This window comes from Primulina tabacum, chromosome 1, assembly GCF_025594145.1.
Source record: "Primulina tabacum isolate GXHZ01 chromosome 1, ASM2559414v2, whole genome shotgun sequence".
Lineage (NCBI taxonomy): Eukaryota > Viridiplantae > Streptophyta > Magnoliopsida > Lamiales > Gesneriaceae > Primulina > Primulina tabacum.
In genome coordinates this window covers 57,417,359-57,438,334 of record NC_134550.1, presented here as the reverse complement: position 1 = coordinate 57,438,334, position 20,976 = coordinate 57,417,359, and the positions used below count along the sequence as shown (strand labels likewise).

At 34.6% G+C, this 20,976-nt stretch overlaps 2 protein-coding genes and 1 pseudogene across 2 annotated transcripts; 1 reads left to right on the top strand and 2 right to left on the bottom strand.

The window, feature by feature from the left end:
* Positions 1-670: 670 nt before the first annotated feature.
* On the bottom strand, positions 671-5,171 carry LOC142553803 (filament-like plant protein). The gene is given in 8 exon segments (XM_075664313.1): positions 671-870; positions 873-1,185; positions 1,300-1,464; positions 1,466-2,624; positions 2,626-2,734; positions 3,432-3,624; positions 4,283-4,434; positions 4,908-5,171. Coding segments are annotated over 7 exon segments (2,178 nt in total). The 5' UTR covers positions 4,394-4,434; positions 4,908-5,171; the 3' UTR covers positions 671-742.
* Positions 5,172-6,199: 1,028 nt separating this feature from the next.
* LOC142553795 (photosystem II 22 kDa protein, chloroplastic-like) lies at positions 6,200-7,478 on the top strand. Its single transcript, XM_075664304.1, has 4 exons — positions 6,200-6,447; positions 6,576-6,695; positions 6,799-7,039; positions 7,139-7,478. The coding sequence occupies exons 1-4, from the start codon at positions 6,262-6,264 to the stop codon at positions 7,381-7,383; spliced, it is 792 nt and encodes a 263-aa protein (XP_075520419.1). The 5' UTR covers positions 6,200-6,261; the 3' UTR covers positions 7,384-7,478.
* Positions 7,479-7,546: 68 nt separating this feature from the next.
* On the bottom strand, positions 7,547-11,109 carry LOC142553786 (delta-aminolevulinic acid dehydratase, chloroplastic-like; annotated as a pseudogene).
* Between the last annotated feature and the right edge of the window lie 9,867 nt (positions 11,110-20,976).

The window sequence follows — 20,976 nt, the reverse complement described above, 5'->3', positions numbered from 1 at the left end:
GAGTCAACGTTAATCTTAACATCAGGTAAACGGTAGGGACCAATTCGGGAATATTTTGAAAACATGAAGGATTATTTACGCGTCAAAAATCATGAGGAACTGAAATGGGAAAAGCAGTTAACGAAAAGGACGAAAATTGGTATTATCCCGAGAAAATGTGTTGTGAATTTTCTGGATAATACATAATACAGGGGAGACATTTTGTGGGACGATGGAAAATAGTAATAAATAAAGTATAATAATAACGATAAAAAAATAGAAAACTATCAAGGGGAAAGGAAAATAATAATTTACTATTAAAATATTAATAATTAGAGAACGTAAAAGTTATAGTTTATTTTCTTGGATTCATCTGGAAAGCTTAAAAAAATGGAATTAGAATAATAATTTCAGATATTATAAAATTAGTAGGGATATTTTGGCCCTTAAATAATATTAGAATAAGATGTTGAAAACATGGTCAAACAGCTCTTTTCGACAACTTATAAACTTTTTATATGTATAAAAAAAATACAAAACACTTCCGAGTTTCGTCCTCTAAAATAACTCACAAACCTCAAATATCACCTATAGACATCTCTCAAGCAAACAAAACATCCAAACATCGTTTGTTTTGTTTTTATAATTGTCGTTAAATATTTTAAATTCTTACAAGATATTCGATGAGGACTTAGTATGGAACGAACCTATATTCAGATGCTATCATCCTAATAAATTATCAACTCTAACACATTTAAATATCTTAGAATTCCATTTCTTTAACTAAATGTATAAAAAATCTCATTGGCGAGTGTTGAAGATGGTTGATTTCGATATCGTTCTTGCTTCGCAAGAAAAACTTCCCAAATCCTTTGCAATTCTTGGCAGATGATGTCGTATGTTGGCTAATGTTGATGAAGACGAGAATGGCGGTGATTCCTCATTTTTCCCATTTTCAGGGCGACTACAACTCCCCATTGATATTCTTGATGGATACGAACCATCTGTTGGCACGTTCACATCATTATATGGTGACCAATATACCTCTCCATTACCTGAAAGCAGTGCTTCTGAGGAGAGCCCTGGCATGTTGGAAGTGTCTATCAAGAAATTTTCAAATGTTGCTAGAGATTGAAGCTGTTTTCCAAGGGATGCAATTGTTTTCTGACATTCTGCAAGCTTATCAGCAGCTACAACTAAATCCTCCTGCACCAAAAAGGTATGCTATTTCATATATATGTATGTATATGTATCTTCTACAAACTTGAAATCAAAAGAAAGAACTAGAATAATTAAATCTAGGTGGAAATAATGACTGACCTTTTTGAGCTTTAGTTCACCATTAGAAGTTGTTGTCTGCTGAAGTTCCATCTCCAATTCTTGACACTTGACCTTGAATTCTGCTGCTATGGATCTTTCTTTTTCATTTTCTACCTTTAATGAATCAACGCAAGAAGACATGGTTCTTGCTTCAACTTCCATACTTAACGAGCTGATATTCAAGGGATTCTTTAGCTTCATTCACTGCTGCCAACTCCTTCTGCAGCTCTTCCAACCGGACCTCGGTTTCAGCGTGCTGAAGTTCCGTCTTCAATTCTTGGCACTTGACCTTGAACTCTGCTGCTACGGATCTTTCTTTTTCATTTTCTGCCTTTAAAGAAACAACACAAGAAGACATGGTTCTTGCTTCAGCTTCCATAGTTACGAGCTGATATTCAAGTGATTCTTTCGCTCCAGTCACCGCTGCCAACTCCTTCTGCAGCTCCTCCAACCGGATCTTGGACTCCACCAGCATTCCTTTCGATGCATTGAGAGCCACATGACTATCATCTAAAGCTCTCTCTAGTTTTAATTTCTCTGCTCCAATCTTTTCTAACTTCTTTTCCATCTCAGTTACAAGTTTAATTGATCTTTCAAGTTCGGCTTTAGGAGGATTATCCACAGAGATGGATTCTCTATTAGCAGCTACAGTTTCAGCAGATAGTGTGCTAACCTTGGTGTCACCTAATGCTGCAAGACGTTCCATCTCCAGAAAATCATCCATCACATCAATTTCAACACTGCAGGTTGCTAGAGTTTTAGACTCGGGCTTTTCATTCTTGAAATTATCAAGCTCGGATACTAAGACAGATGACCATGAGTCCGACCCACTTGCCTTATGCCGATTTCTCTTCCTGTTGTAGTCATCAAGGTCTAATGTGATCATTATCTTCCCACCATCTGAATGGCTATCTGTCTCAGATTCAACATAAGAAGAAGAAGCCGGGACAGGCTTCTGGTTGTTGGCCAGAAATGATTTTCTGGCTGCAGCTTTAATTTTCCGGCACTCGGCCTCGAGCTTGGCAATCTTTTTTATGCTCTCCAGCTGCTGCTTGCTGGCAGTTTCAGCTGCTTGGGTGCTGAAATCCCTTTCCATCAATATAATTTCCAAATCCTTGCATCGAGCCTCAAGCTCTTGCTTGAGGGATGAGTTTTCTTTCTGCATCATCTCAAGAATAGAAGTAGAAATCTCAGCTCTGGCAGCTTCTACTTGTTCCTGGAGCTCAAGGATTCGCTTATCAAGTTCAGCCTTTGTCAACTCCCACTCGCCAGTTTTCTCAACCATGGCATCAGAGATTTTTTTCTCCTGCTCATCTCTTGCTTGTCAGGGCACCATCAAGATGGCTGACTCTCACTTCCAATTTCAAGTTCTGCTGCAGTGCAACCTCAAGCTGTTGTTTTAATACAGCCACCTCATTTTCTGCCTTTTCCCAGCCTAACAGGTGAAATAAGCATTCAAAAACAGTGGATTCGTCATATTTAATAACGTAAAAAGAAGAAAATTCTGTGCCAGAAAAACTGGCCACTTCTAGTTCACTTCCATTTTCTTATGTTGCCAGCAATGTTCATATATTGTTCGACATGGTTATTTGAATGTCAGTTAAGGGGTCACTTACTACTGTATTTAAGGAGAACGGAACTAATATTATTTAGAAAACATAAATATGAAACTTGACCTTTTTTATTTTGGTTCAGTGGATGGGCGACAGCTTTTCTCACTCCCCCGTAAGGTTGACATATATTGTTCCTTACGAGTCGCAAGGTATTCAAATTTACCGAATAACACAATGCTGTTTCTCTAGGGAGGTTGTTTTCTGTTTTTCCTAACATTTTCTGTTGAAGAGTAGGAGAAAAGAAGGGCAGCGGGCATTGAAGTTCTCCACATCCACACTTATAAAATACATTACAAACATCTTATCAGCGATTCATACGTTGTGAAAATTACAGTCAATAAAATTTGACAAAGTAATATAGAAGATATGAAGGAGGGGTGGAGGTCAGTCATCCAGCATATTTTTCTTGTTTCCATCATATGCATCCATTGTGGCTCTAATCCAAGACCTACATACTGAAAAATCAATACACAGACAGGAGGAAGATTAACAATTTGTGTTACTAAATGCAAGACTTACCAGCAACAGCCTCTTCAGCGACTTTTGCATGCTGCTTAACTAGATCTTCTTTGGCACCGACATTCACTAGAGCAGCTGATAACTTTTCTGTCAAACTCCTCAAATGTTCTTTCACTTCATCATCAATGATTGTCAAACTAGACGTGACTTCTGATGATTGCGTGCAATTATTTGGAGATTCTCTCAATGCATCCTGCTAAAAAATGAAACAAATCAAAGTTTGCTAGAAAGCAATAATTCCCCTGATGTCCCGTATGATTTCTTATGTGACCACTGTCAAAATGTGCAGTTTGGATGGACAGCTGCATGATTTAAAATACTTGAATCGTTATGTTAGCATTAGCAAAAAAAATTAGTACAATGAAGGACACCCAGTCCACAAATCAATTGACTGCAGAAACCAACCATGTATGGTTGCCTTACCTTAATTGGACTACTTCATCAAAGGTTTTCAACAACAAAGCTTCAATGTCAAGGTTAATGATTCAGATTAAAAGATCAGGATTACTGAGATTAAAGGAATTTTATGCATGTATACAACTTTTTTAATATTACAGCATGTCTACAACTTTCAAGAACACATAATACAACAATTAAGAATAAAAAATTTGAGGTTTCAAATGCGTAACAGGGTTGATTAATAATCCCATGAACCAAGCGGAGATATTCAATAGTGACACTTCATCGACAGCGCAAAAGATAGCACAACATAAACATGAGGAAGCACAAAAGTTTAGAATATGGGATGACTAAATGAATTTTTGGGAAAAAGCTTATATCCTTTGAAAATTATGCATAAAATTTCAAATTTTTTTTTAAATTTGAGGAGGCAAATGTCCTGTTGGATTTACCTGTTCATCGGAGTGTCTGTCAGAATACGATGAAATTGATCCAGAGCTTTCACTTTCACTGGGACTTCTCTCAGAGGATTTCCTCTTCCACAACCACTTCCTCTTTTCCATTCCAAATGTCAAACAAGCTCACAATCTAATGAAGTGTTTATCTGCAAAACACCGTTTTGAGATAAATAATAATAATAATAGAAACAGGAAAGAAAAAGGAGGTAAAGAAAATTTTAGATGATCACACACGGACGCACGCACTTATAACCGAAAAAGATATTCTCTTCCAATTCGTAGAAATAGAACTAATTGCATGAGACACTCGTAAATAATTTATTTGCATTTGTCTGAATGAAAAATATCAAGTCTTGTCGTATTGTAATATCGTAAGCTTCCTCACTCCGTTATAATAAAGTGGCCCTCGTTGAAATTACTAGAGTGGGAAGATTCAAGAAAATCAGGAAAAATAGCAGAGAATCAAACTAAAAATGAAACAGCAGCTAAACATTACAAACTTCAAACATCACGTCATTCTTGATAGCCAAATCAGTTCTACTTGAAGTAAATCAACAATAAAATGACCAGACAAAGACCAAGCTTTAAGAGAGGGGGTCACTAGCTACATAAACATCACCTGTGGCAAAAGATCAAGAGATAACAACTCATGATCCAATCTTGAAGCGACCCATCTTAAATAATCTGCAAAAATCCTCACTCTCTTTACTCAGGGAAGCTTATACAGGTGCATATTTGAAATTTATGTTCTGGGCTTTCGAGTTTCTTGATAAAATTTGAATATGTGCATTAGTGGCTATCTGCAATAACTTTTTAAAGTAACCCACATTAATTTCTGCCATCGAAGAAAATGAATTTTTTTTGGGGGATTTAAGCACGTAAAAGTTAATTCTTTTTCAAGAGAAGCAGAGTCCAGAGCATGTGATGGTGAGTGTCCACGATGTTTTCAAAGCTAAGAATGAACATATTTCAGTGGTTTTTTTAATTGTATATTTACATTTGTCGATCTTTGGGCATTTGTTTAATCAGTCGTTTGCCAAATTTATTTCGAAATTAAGCGGTCCTATCCCCGCCCAAGTGTTGGAAAATGGAGAGGTACGCTCCTCTCCTCTGTTTCCATTTTCCAGTCCCCAATGTTTTTGGTATCTGTTCGCGTGGTTTCCGCTCATATGTTTGCATTTATTGGGTTTTGTTTCATATTCTTGACCCAAATTTAATATTCTCAATTTTAAAGGAAAAATAAAATCAAATTGTAGGGTCTGCATTAATATATAAATTATAAACCTGTCGATATTTTTTATTATTTATTTATTCATTCTATAATATTAAAATAGATATACTAACTGATTTAACCACAATGAAAAAAAATACATACTCGGACCTTTATTTAAAAAAAAAAAAATACACAATACAATACATGATATTTATTTATTTAAATACACGTCTGTGTGCATAACTGCTAATATATCTCATCTAAAAGTTGAAATTCCGTGTAGTAAAGTGAAACAGTATAAAGATTTGTAAAAAAAATGAAAATATATATAGTAAATTGTGTAAATACGCAATAATGGTATGCTTTAGCTAATCAACTTCAAAGGTAAAATAATGAAATAATTTTATTTTCTTGAATTTTTTCATGGAATATACATACTGAGGACACGCAATGTGATTAAATGCAACAAAGAAGACAAACTTTGATGGATCCTTTTCAGAAAGTTTGTAAACGAACACTCTAGAAAGCATAATCAATCTTCTCTTTTGATTTCTTCCTCAAACACAGATCAGCGAGAAGAACGTGGATGCTCCTCCACCATCACAATTCTAAGACTCTATCCACATCACTTGCAATTTGTGTGACACACAAACCTCCTCCTCTCACAGTATTTTCAAGTAACTCTACTAACTTTTCATATATATTATACACTTCACACTCGCTCACTCACTCACTCATCATTTAGTAAGAAGAAAGTACAATGGCTGCTCAAACAATGCTGCTTACTGCTAATGCAATTAGTGGCGGGGAGGCATTGATCAAAAGACTGAAACCAAAACCCTTTTCTCATTTCTTGTTGCCTCCGAAGGCTGGTTCTCCTCCATTTTCAACAGCTGGAATCCTTGCCCTTTTCAAGGCCAAAACCAAGGCTGATCCTGTCAAGAAGGTTAGTAGTATTTATTGCATTGATCATAAAGTGTATATGTTCAAGGGCAAAGACTGCAGGTGTCTCCAATTTTATTAATTTCTTGTGGGCTATAATTGATGTATTGGTTTGTTTTTTGATCATCACAGACCTCAGCTGTGAAAGATAAGGTTAAGGTGGAAGATGGGATCTTTGGAACTTCTGGAGGAATTGGTTTCACCAAGCAAAATGAGCTATTTGTTGGTCGTGTTGCCATGATTGGCTTTGCTGTGAGTTTACTTGACAATCACATCTTCATTTGTTGGATCTCTGTCGGTTACTAGATTGTGGCATTTTTGACTTGTGTCAAATGTCACGCGATTCAATTTGCAGGCTTCACTTCTGGGAGAAGCTATTACAGGAAAGGGAATCTTAGCACAATTGAATTTGGAAACAGGGATTCCAATCTACGAAGCTGAGCCTCTTCTTCTATTTTTCATACTGTTCAACTTGCTAGGAGCCATCGGAGCATTAGGCGACCGCGGCCGATTTGTCGACGAACCTGCCGGACTTGACAGGGCCGTTATTGCTCCTGGGAAAGGCTTCAGGTCTGCATTGGGTCTTGGTGGAGGAGGTATCTAACCATCATTTCACCGCTCTCTCGAAATTGTTTTAAAATCAGTTCTCTCTTTTGGTATTGAATAGTGAGTATACGTTTTGAAATTATGTGTAGGTCCTTTATTCGGCTTCACGAAAGCCAACGAGCTTTTCGTTGGGAGACTGGCACAACTTGGTATTGCATTCTCAATAATCGGAGAGATCGTCACTGGAAAAGGGGCTTTGGCTCAGTTGAACATCGAAACCGGAGTTCCCATCACCGAGATCGAACCCCTTATTCTCTTCAACGTGGCCTTCTTCTTCTTCGCAGCCATAAATCCTGGCACTGGCAAATTTCTTACTGACGATGGAGATGATTGAATGTCATTGTCATCGTTACTGCTTAGGCAAAATTCATAACTGGATGAATGTCCTGTGTACTTTATTTTTATTTTAATGAAGTTCCGTGATCAGAACCCCGATTCACTTCTAAGTCGATCTATCTTTATTTTTCTACTCTTTGCTAAGTATCTGTTTTGCAGTGATATAATTCATAGACCAATACGATTTCTTCGCGAACCGTTTGATGAAAGTTAATTTGCCAAAACAACCATTAGATATCGAATAAAAAGCATACTACTAAATTCAGTTCAGCCTGATAGACCACGCAGCGTTTGAATAACTTGAGCATTGCATTCGATTGTTTCTGTGTCAGATGACCACACAGCCCGTATCGAGACGTCACCTCTTCTCCGCGCACAGGCATTTAGCTGCTTGGAGAGCAAAATAGGTGAGAATGATATCTGCTCCAGCTCGACGAAGACATAACAGAGATTCCATCATCACTTTCTCCTCATCAATCATTTTAAGAATCCCTCCAGCCTTGATCATCGAGTATTCACCAGAAACCTATGTACAAAAAAAGGTAACTAAGTCACTCATTTTACTCGAACATCACAAATTGGGAGCACCCCATTACCCTTTCATCTCATTTTATGCTCAACTAGAAGCAAAACATTGGTGAAATTCATTTGAGTTTCATGTGCCATTCAAACTTCGCCTATATAAAAGAACTCCTTGTGATTTGGAATATGTTGCCAAAAACGGGGTATTTTATTTTTAACCTCGGTCAACTCTTTTTTTAAGAAAATGACCTCTTCAAGTATATTTCAAATACATTTGAGGAGGTCATTTAACGAGGTTATTTAACCAATTTCTCCTTGCCAAAACATGCATGCCTCACAATAATATGTCATCATGATACTTTTTTCCCTCTCTTTTCCTTTTTAACTTGCCATCTAACATCTCGAAGGCACCACTTTTCAGCCAAAATACATTTCCCCAATTTTAGCGAACTCAAAACATTTTTAACCATTACCTGATATGCAGCGACTGGCAAAGAAAAGTAATTTCTTAAAAGCCTTATTATGTCCAAGTATGGTTGACCCGGCTTCACCTGCAATCAAGTAAAATTTAAAACGGGCTCATCAATTTAGACAAAGGCAAACTCTCAAAGAAATTAAAGACAAAGCCATACTAACCAGAAGAATGTCAGCTCCTTCAGCTTCATCCTCCTCGGCTTCGACCATTGCTTCTCTATAATTAGCAGGATTCATCTGATAGCTATTTTTGCATTCATGTAAAAAGCAAGTAAGGTTATTGCTAGTGAATTCCAAAACGAAAAAGCGCAATCAAGATTTAAAAATTAAGTTTGATGAGAAGATACATACGTTTTCTTGTCTCCAAAACGTGGATTCGAATCCAAAGCCTCTCTGAAAGGACCGTAAAATGAACTTGCATATCTGGAAAATGAGTCAACATTGTAGAATTGGGATCAACTCAAAAAACGCTAGGAGGAACGAATACTTAAGGTATTTTATGTGATTTAGCACCTCCAAAAAGTCATGTAAGAAAGTTAAAACTGCAGAAGTACGCATAATAGATATAATAATTGCATCAAAGGCTATAGGTAGTAGCCACAAGGAACAATAGTGGCACTTGTTGTTGGCCAGCAATAAATACGACTGAAGGTAGATTAAATGAGTAATTACTTGGCAGTGTAGGACATAATGGAAACATGCTGAAATCCTTCAGCATCAAGAGCCGCTCGAATCGCCCCAACACGTCCTTCCATCATATCACTGGGACTCACCACATCCGCTCCAGCCCTGGCCTACTTATGGAAGTTCACCGGGTGATAAGTTTATAAACTTAGCAAAAACAATAACAAAATCGAGAGAAAGAGCATATATATCACTCAGAAACATATCGAAAAAGAATTCAAAATTTAATTGAAATTACCTAGGCAACTGCCTGCTTACACAGCTGACGCACAGTTTCGTCATTCATAATAACTCCTGCAATATATGGCAGTAATTCAAAAGTAACTCAAGACATTCTATCTTGTTCAAATGCTCAAATTATGTTACTTGTCCGTAATCAATATGATAGCCAACACAGAATGTAACATTCATAAAACTGTTATTAGTATCATATTCAAGTCTCTGATGATCAATCAATCTTTGATACTACTTGTAATCTGGGTTCTTAATTGTTTTCCTGAAACACCTATTCTAGTTGCACCAAAGTGACATAAGTATGTCTTACCATCTTCTCTAACGATGCCATCATGCCCATCGGAAGAATATGGATCTAAAGCAACATCAGTGTAGATAACCTACAAATATACATCTCAAAATTATCACACACAAGAATCAAGATTCAATTAACTTAAAAAGACCATAATTAGAAACACATATATGACTCCATTGAGAAGAATAGCATACAAGATCAGGATACTTGTCTTTGAGCAGCCGTATTGTCCGTGGAACTAGCCCATTTTCATTGTAAGCTTCATCGCCTGAAGAGGACTACAGTAGAATCCAATCAAATCAAATAAACCACTATAATTTAGCTACATTCACAATATGACAAAACTTCAAATAAGAACCTTCAAAGCATCTGGAACTTTTGGAAAGAGCATGATGCTGTTAACACCGACATCTTGTGCCTTAGCTACCTGTAAATTATGACCTTAATCAGAGCCTAGCTATTTTAAGCCTTAAATTATGCACAGAAATTAAATAGCAAAATAATGGTTGTTTACCTCTTCAACAAGTCCATGTCGCCATCCAAGCCTATAACATCCTGGCATTGCTCCGATTGGAGTGTCTTCCTCACCTGCATATCTTGTAAGAATAAGGACATATCAAGAGCATCTATGAAATATGAAAATGACAAAGTGGAATCAAAAGTTCTTTTTTCATTTTTTCAAATTGTACATCAGCCAAAACATACCCTGATGAATGAAAAGAGGATAAACCAGATTTGCGGGACTTAAACTCGTTTCTTGGAATGCAGCCCTCAGTGCTGGGGACCTCCGGTTCCGATGAAGTCGCTGGACAAACATCATGATGGCACAGAGAGATCATAATAATTAGAAAATGAAGAATAGAATGGCTAAATTGTTGATATAGATACCACCAAATTCACTACTGAACCACAAACTAAATGACTAGATCTCAAGATTTGTCATATTTAAAAAATAATAAGTTCCAAGCAACTCATAGGCAAATTATTCAGTATCAAACAAAATGCACAATTATTTCTAGATTAAACTCGTAATGTATTAGATCATAATTAAATGTGCATGTTTGAACCTAAAGCGGGGAAAAATGCATTCTGTTCGAGGAGTTAATAACCAAGGCAAGCAAACACTAAGATGATATTTGTAATCATATGTTCGGATCGGCAAACCATCATTTAAGCGACTGCAAAGACCATGAACATAAATGTGAACCTACAAGTGAGGGCACGACCGGGGTGCCAGCTGGTGCAGCGGGTTTTGGTGGAATCGGAGGTGCTACTGGAATATTCCCTGCAACGACAGCAGCCTCGCACTCCTGATCACTCATTCCGATCTTGATGGGAACACTGTCCCTTTTATCACATGCCGCTATTGCCTAGCTTCCGGGGCACATTTTTTATCGAACCAGGTCTCACACACAGAACATTCGAAGACAATTTTAATGGCTCAAGATCCAGGTAATCAAGCTTCACAGCTCCAATAGCGCTACAATTCGCTGACTTGAGCATTGTTGAAGCCATAACCGGATGAGCACAAAGCACCTATGCAACGTATGCAAGAAAAAGAAGCAAAAAACGCGGGTTATGTCTCTACCAAAAACTAAGTATAAACAGAGGAAATTTTGGGTTCTAACATAGAGGAGCAACACTGAAACCTTGGAACAAAATGACAGAGTTTGTGAAGGATTCGGGAAATCCGATAAAAGATAGCATCGGACACATTATTATCAGTTGGGACAAAAAAATAATGTCAAATTTCTAGCCATTCCTCTGTAGGATTCAGCAATTTCACTTGGAGATCAGAGATTTACCGGTGGAGAAAAAAGATCAAGTCTTTGAGATGATCTGAGATAAAATGAAACCCAGAAAAAAAAAATTATAAAATGGAAAAAAAAAACCCCCACCTGCAGAACTCGTTGGAAATCTTATCCAAGAAGCACTAGAGAAATCCAATTGGATTTTAGTTCTTGTAATGTTACCAGGTGAAATTATCCTGACAAGCATGGCGGCTTCGGTGGCTTGGAATTACCTCCGGTTCTTTTCAAGCGTATATGCGTAATGGTTAAAGTCGTGAAATTATGGAGTCTATTTTTGAAGGAGTATCACGACTACAGTTCAGTTGTGGAATGTTGGAGAGAACTCGTGGACAAGTTTGTTGCCGTAAATTGAAAAAAAAAATCCCATTTTGCGAAATGGGAATTATTTTTACTTTATTTACAAACAACCTATATTTTGCAGCAGTTTAATTAACATTTTTTAAAAATTTATTTCTAATATTAATGCGTAGTATTATGTTTCATGCATGTACTCAAAATAGTTATTCATATATAAATGAGAAAATAGAAGGAATGCTATGAAAAAAATGATTCCTTTTATTGATCATGCTTCCTTGTAGGCAAAACCAATATTAAATATTACAAACACGAAACTCAATTTTTTTAAAGATAAATACACATATCAAAAAATACCAAATAAAGCCATTAAATAGTTGATTTCTTTTAAATAAAAAAAAGGCTGGGATTTGATTTTCGATAGGCAGTCAAACCATTTGATTGAATTCTTCCATTAGCCTCCACACAATTGTCTAGAGAAGGACGACAATCAGGGTTCTGTGAGCAAGATCTGAACTTTTCGGTTTGAAGTCAAATAAATATGACGTGATATGTCACGACGGGTATCGAAGTTTGTTAAATAAGTATACTTGTGACTTATTGATCACATGTTATATTATGGCAAAAACTTGTGTGAGACGGTCTCACGGATCGTATTTGTGAGACGGATCTCTTATTTGGTTACCCATGAAAAAGTATTACTTTTTATGCTAAAAGTATTACTTTTTATTGTGAATATGGGTAGGGTTGACCCGTCTCACGGATTATGACCCGTGAGACGGTCTCACATGAGACTCACTCTTATATTATCTATCAATACATTCTTAGGTGAGTATGTCAAACAAGACTTGTCTAGCATGATTTCCTTGGTTGACGTGGATCCGATAATTTATTCGATACACACTTACAAAAAGACTACAGATTCTCTTATTACAACACACACACACACACACACATATATATATATATATATATATTGTGAAAGAAATTGTATATTCTTTTATTTCATTAGTGGAAGGATACAACAATATATACACCAATAGAAATCTAAAATAGGTGGCTATCCTAATTGAAATGATTACAAGAATATACTGTGAATAATCTAATTTAGCTAACTATCTTAAAAAGAGAAGATTACAATAAAATCAAAGATTGAATAAGATTTGTTAGCCTAATATATATATATATATATATCACATGATATTGTTACGTTTAGGATATAGTTATATTTATGAAAGTTGAATATCTCATTACTCATGTTTGGATTTGAGTTAGCCATGAATTGAGCTTGAACTACTTGCTTTTCTTATGCAAATTAGGTTCGAGCTCATATATTGAGGATCGGGTGTGCATACCCCTCGCAAGTCGCAAGGGACCCGTAGCTCAAGCATGCAAATTTCTAAATTATATAGGTGGCCAAGAAAACAATATTACTTTCAAAGAAAGTCAAATTTATGTGAAAATACTTTCTGTATGCATGTTTATACAGGGTTCTGAGTAAATTAAATAGCTCTGTTCTCAATAAATTTGCCAGCTAAGGTTTGTAAATAGTTCTATTCTCCGTAAATTTGACAGCTGAGATTTTAAATTAATATGGTTAATTATGTTTCAATATATTATGATTAATTTATTTTATTATTTTTTTTTTTACATACATTGTATCTAAACTTATTGTTATAAAAATAATTATTTTATTATTATTTGTATTATTATTAAGTTATAAGATATAAATAAGAATTACGTGTTTTATTTTTAATCATAATTGTTGTTTTACATATGTTGTGCATAAAAAAATTTAGTATTACAATATTAAGAAGAGTATGTCTTATGTGAGACGGGTCAACCCTACCTATATTCACAATAAAAAATAGTATTTTAGCTTAAAAAGTAATACGTTTTCATGGATAATCCAAATAGAGATCCGTCTCACAAAATACGATCTGTGACACCGTCTCACACAAGTTTTGTCTATTAAGAAATACGTTATAACTAGTACACTCAACAGTGGATTATAATTAATACACTACAGTGGAAAAGTCCAAAAGTAAGTCACGATGAATACACTCAATGGTCACCATTAATACACTCAATGGTGGATTGTAATTAATACACTAAAGTGAAAGATCCAAAAGCAAGTTACGCTTGATTATGATTAATAATACACTCAACGGTGAAAACTCCAAAACCTCAGCTGCCAGCGTGACTTGCATTTAAAATTTTCTAACAACGCCTCTTCGAGAGGCGTGAAATCTCAAAACTAGTTTTTGTATGCGTGTTTATATGGGGTTTTGAGTAAATTAAATAGCTCTGTTCTCCATAAATTTGGCAGGTGAGGTATCACAATTCAATTATGAAAAAGGCCATAATAAAATTTTAATATATCTCCATTTTAACACATTGATATCATTCAAATTTGAATATATATAAATTTTGATATGATAGTTCACCGTTCATGTTCATATTTATATTTATCATTGAGGTGAGCTCGTCTATTAGACTGTTAGAGTAGGTGTCAACGAACCAACTTGTGGTTTAAGTTTTATTGACTTTTATGTTTATCTGTATATTAATGCAAATTGCATAGATAAAGTAATTGAATATATTATAATACAATAGGTCTAAGTATCAGTGTAAATCAAAAATTCATTAAAAAGTATATTGTACATTCTAAATTCATTCTTAGTTGATTCAGCCTCCTATAACAAGGATAGAAGTTATTCGAACTCGAGACTATAATTTGTGAAGTAAAATCATATTTTATTGGTAAAGGTTCATTGGATGAGGTACTAAACAATCTTTCATCGAAATTTTCAAGTGGTTATCACTTCATAAGTTAATTAGTCTGTAGTTACAGTGGTACATCATTTGTTCTTTGATCAGCGCAACATGAAGTCTCTATAAATACTAGCACTGCACTTTGATTAGTTTGCCGACTCCATGAGGGTCGCTAGGTGATGAGGTTGGGTGTAGTTTCGACATACATAGGATATGATACATTGTAGTCGGAGATTCACCTCTCACCTACGAGTGTTGACATCATATGCGATCTGATTAGTAAGACATGTTCATTTTAGAAATGTGCTTTCTTTATTTCACACAGATACAACTATAATTACTCAAAGGTACATCACATCGTTATCAAATTCATTTGCAACTATTGACATACCAATGATTGCAAATTTAACATGGATATATATGTTGAAAGGACCATATTGTATGCTAACTATGCCCTACTAGTTTTTGCAGACACTATCTGTGGTATCTAGGAGATTATGAGGCGATGCTACTAAACGCTTTTACCATTATCTGATTGGTGTAATTAGACTTGAGTTTTGATATTCTTGATCAAAGAGTTGATGAAAATATGTAGTTAATTAGGTTAAGGCCGAATAAGGACAAATTTTGTACGAACATGGGCCTATGCTGACCTAACTTGAGCCTCAACACATACCCATGTACAATTATGATTATGTGTCGTAGGTTGATCCAGCATGAACCGTAGCTCATACTCATACAACATCACTCATAGAATATCTTGCCCATTGAAAACGTTTAATTTCGTTCTCTCAACATTCGAACTCACGAGACTTTCAAGTTTAAATACTTAAAATGTCGGTACCGATATGACTAGAATATGTGGATTGTCAAAACTATGAAAAGTTTAAACTTCTGTTGCGTCAATCATATCAAAGAAAAATCGAGCTTTGTAGCTGATACTGCCAAACCAATCGGTGCTTGTTCGTTGGAACTTTATTATTGCCAAAGATTTGTGTATTATGAAAAGGCCCCACATAGATTTTCCAATATTACCTGTGGGTCCCTGAACATGTACCTTTATTTATTTCTTGTCTATATCAAACTTTTCAAGTCTTGATTCTCAACTTCCGTATCCAAATCCTCTATCACGCTATGTCTCCTCTTCGTACGCTAACAAGCCATCTCACGGGTAAAAAAATAATATGTTCAGTTTCTTGGCTTCTTCTTATTATTTTTATTTTTAAAATAATATTTTAAATATGAATATTCTCTTTTTTAATATACAGAGATTTTTGGTTCATTGTTTACCCACCGTGTCCACCAATGAAATGATATTCATCTATCGGTTATGCTTTATTATACAATATATGAGTGACATTTCATCAGTGAGAACTGAAGTGGACATGATGGATTGACAATATCTCAAATATATTGTCAACTAATTGATGTCTCACTATTTCGGTACAAATCAAATTGAATGCGTCCACCCATCGGTTCAAATTCATGTGATGCATTATCATAGCATAGGCAGTATCATTTAATTCTCCTTTTGCGAATATAATTATACACAACGAAATTATCTGTTCATGATAATAATAAAAAATCTGATTTTATTGTATTTATAATTTCCGAGATTTAATCGAATGTTGATGATAATCGCTATTTAATCAGTATAAGAAATGTTAATACAAATGGATAGTATGTAAAGTGTGAAGGTAATCAAATTAATTAAATGGGGCAACAAGATTATGGTACATAGATTTTTACTTAATCAACCATAGAATCTTGATTCCAACTTGTTGTCAATGTATGATTGCTTTTTTATATTTTTTATTGGAGTTGCGATTTGAATTTAGTGTGGCAAAATATTTTAAAGTTTTGAAAATCGGGACCATGTTAGCATTTTCAATAAATAACAAAATTATATGACTAAAATTCAACCTCGACAAGTTATTAAAAAAAATAGAAAAATTGACAACTTACGCGTTCAAATTGACAATTTTCCAAAATTATTTTGGTTAAATGCAATTTATTATACATCCATTGGTATACATATAGATAGTTTATTTGCTGATATCGTTTAATGTTGATAATAAGATGTTGACCCAATTATATATAATATATAATATAATATATATAATATACACACACAGAGATATATATATATATATATATATATATATATATATAATATACATATATATATGTATAATATGTATGTATATATGATTTAATACATAAAATATGTAATTGGATCGATATTAGGTCGTAAACTAACAAAAACAACCAAACATTAACCTAACGAAATATATTTTGTGTCTATAAAATATCAAATATTTGACATATTTGTTTTGATACTAATTAAATTAAAACCAACCTTCCTATAAAATTGCGCTCATTACTCATTTATGCAAATTTAAAATTTCATATATTAAATGTAAATCCCAAGATATACATATATACATATATATATATGTATGTATGTATATATTTATATAATTGATTTCATGAACACTCACGAGAGTACCGCTGAAATGATATCGACATATTATATATAATTTCATCGTATCTAGAAAATGAAAGTTCTTTCATGTGCTCACGTAGATGCACGCAGTGAGGGCTTAAAATATCAATCCTAAGTCCTAACACACATTTGGCTGTACGAACGTTGATTATAATTAATCGATTAAGGTCACGAGTAAAATTTAAAAGACATTAGGAAAGATGTGGGCCCACAAAAGTGGGATGGTGATGAATCATGATTTTGAATGTCTGAAGAGAATCTAGTGTGAAAAGATCACTCGCGATGAATTCTTTCTTTTCTTTTTCTTTTTAACACCAAACCTTTTTTTTTTGTATATTATAAAATGTTATATATATATGAAAAAATTATAATTTTGGCATCGGATATTTACATCTTTATTAATGTAATCCACTATAACCTCAAACTTAAGTTTTAGCATGTTATCTTTTTTTAAATTTTTTTTTCCATTTGATGCTGATATGGTGACAAAAGTAGTTGGAAAAATATTATAAACTCCAAAATTTGAAATAAGCATTATTAAAACTTAAATTTAAAAAAATAAAAAAGCGAAATCGTAAAAAACCATACATGACCAAAAATTAATATTTTCCCTATATATACATGTTCAAGATAGTTCATATAAACATCGACAATGTAAAAAAAAAAAAAAAAGGAATTGTTTGAAATATTTGCACAATTGTAGAAAAAATTATCTTCTGAACCACTTCGGATCCTATATCATAAATAAGTAATATGTATGTATGTCGTGTTAAATTTAAATCATAAAAATGAGTGCTAATTGCATCAGAACCCCTGCAAAAAAAATATAATATGTAAAGTTAATAAAATTTTAGATCATATGTTTTACAAAAATCAGGCATGAAATCTCTTACCAGGGAGAATAAGTGGTGAAATTGAAAATGAAAAATGTGTCAGTCTATTAATATCTGTTTTTATTCCTTTTAGAATTTTTAGCAGGAGCGATGATGCAATTAACCCTTTTTAGTTTCATAATTCGAAAATGAGATGAATAGCTGGAAAACAAAATAAAAGGAAAAATAATTGGAATTATATTTTGTGGTTGAAGTGACGTATGAGTAATAAACTCGATCCACATAGGTTAACATGATGATGTTTCCTTCATATTTAGTACTACACAAACACAGCTTGCTAGCTTCCTCCATTTAAATCCGCATGCTTCTATACTCCATCCATCCTCTCAAATATACATACATTACATACCTGCTGATCGTATATATGGGCTGCCGCGGCTTCCATGAAATTAACCTTAATCATTACAACGAAAAAGAAGAAAAAACCGTCAAATGGAGAATTCAGAAGCTCAGTTCAAAAATGAACAAGAAATCGAGCATCGTTTTCATGTATTGGCTGTTGATGACAGTCGGATAGATAGAAAGCTTTTGGAGAGGCTCCTCACTGTATCTTCTACCAAGGTATATAGGCGCACACACACACACACGCACACACACGTTTGTCTGATTACGATTAAGCATGGATATTGGATTTTATATGAATCAGCTAGCTGTAATATATAATATATCGATGTTGCAGTGACATTCGTGGAATCTGGAGATAAGGCTCTGGAGTATCTGGGGTTACTCGATATTGAAGAGAAGGAATATGAAACACCAACATTGTCAAGTAGTACTGCTTCAAAGCCAGAGAGGTGAGAAAACTCAATCCTTTTGAATGTTCTAATTTTCATTCTTTACTTTTAAGATTAACCTAGATTATACAAGTATATGTGATATGAATTTAAGTTCTTGTTTTGGAGGGGTACTGTAGTTTCTTTCTTCCTTTTCAATTTGAATCGAATATAGGAGCTAGGAAAAGTTATATACAGCTAGCTTGATCACTTTAATTCTCTTAAGACAATGTAATAATCTAATATCAGAACTAATCTGACACTAATATATTCTTAAATTTAATTTGGAAACTTATTAAGAATTATACGTATTTCGCTGATAAATGTGTCTATATTAATTCTACCTAGTCATTATCAGTCAAAGGTAAAAAGGATTAGCATAATTTGAGGCACAATGTTCGTAGATCGCCTTTTTAATTTTTTTTTTTTTGGGTCTCTAAAAAGGAGAGATATAATATATATATATATATATATATATATATATATAACTTCACATATAACAAAATTGTTCAAATTCACGTTTGATAATTAAAAAAACATTAGTTTTCACCCTTTAATTTGTCCTTCCCTTTAATTTGTCCTTCAAAGTTTCAGTGTAGCATATGTGTAACGCCCCGAAAATTTTAAGGTCCACTCAAACCACGTGCATGCAATTACTAAATTCCTTTGTATTTTAGTTAATTGTTTTAATTGCATGAATTAATTATGTTGTGCATTTTGACATGTTTAAAATATATTTTTCTTCATTGTTGCATTAAAATATATTTTTAAAAGTTATTCGAGTTGCGATCGAGGAACGGAGACCGAGGGCTGGAAAATAGAAAATGTTTTTAATAAATAATTGTTTTTAATTATTTAAAATTGGGTTGTTGCTTTTTAGTATTTTTGAAAATAAAGGGTTTCGAGGTAAATTTATACGCCGGGACGTAAATTTTATCGGTGTTGGTTTTTCAACTAAAATACGAGCTTTTTGGCAACCCGGCTAATAAATTCACATATCTATTAAAAGAAAAACTTTGTTATTATTTTATTTAAATCCTAATTTAACTAATGGGCTTAAATTTTATGGCTTAATAGGCCTAAAGCCTACTTAGTAAATAAATTCGTATTTAAATTGCTAATTAAATCAAACCCTATTCTACCTTGCAACTCAAGTCACGGCCACCTAAAGTTTTATCTGAAAATTCCCTCCCCACACCCACACACACACGACAACACACACTAGCTAATAGGAAGGGATTTTCGAAGGATTAACAAGAGCAAGCCATAGTCGTCCCTCCGTTCTTCGTCGTCAACGATCATTCGAGCGTATTATACGCAAAGACACGCCATATTCTTTTCTTCACTCATCTATCGCACCATATTATTTATTTAATCGCATTTTGTATGAAAACAAGTGACGTTTTTAAAGATTTTCGTTTTTTGCATGAACATGAAATTTTAAGGCATGATTTGTGATCCAAAAGTTGTTATTTTCATGTAAAAAGGGGCTGCCATGATTAGGGTAGGATCAAGGATTGTTTTTACACGATTTCAAGAGTCCTAAGAACACACACACGCTGCAAACACGAACCGATTACGCTGGAACCGAATTCGAACGATTGAGTCATAGGTGATCGGGTTTCATGATGTATGGTGCATAGCTTGGCCCGGTTGCATCCAGGGTTGGACTAGAGTCGTGAGGGGTCAGGGAAGAGTCCTAGCCACGCTAGGACTCGAGTCAAGAGGGCTGGGGAGGAGTTTTTATGATTTAAGAAGACATTTAAAATACATGTTGCATGTTTGGTTTCAAAAATGGAAAATGTAAATATTGTTCATGATTTTTCTAAGTGATGCAAATGAAAAATGTTGAAGGATGTGAAGTTATTGTGACTAATTCGTTAGTGTTGGCGACGTCGTGAGGGTTATGGTCTCAGTGGGAGCCCGAGTATAGAGATGGCTCCATTTGAAGCGTTGTATGGCAAGAAGTGCAGATCTCCTCTTTATTGGGATGATATTTCTGAGGTACCTGAGATTGGACCTGATATGATCCGATCGTGTTTCCATCATTGCGAATATGTGGTAACGGTTAAAGTGGTAACGGTTTTGTGGTAACGGAAGAATGAGAATATCGTGAGGGGAAAAGGCCCCAGAGGGAGCCCATTTATGGGAAAAGGCCCAGAGGGAGCCCCGACGATCGTCTTTCTATTCGAATCATGATAGGCCAGGGCCCGGTTGACCGGTGAGAGTGTTGTCGGTGTCCCTCGCCGCCCAATACTGTGGTTTTATGTAGATGGATCCATCGACCCTCATGAGCATGATCAGGAAAGTCACAATTAACGATCTGAATT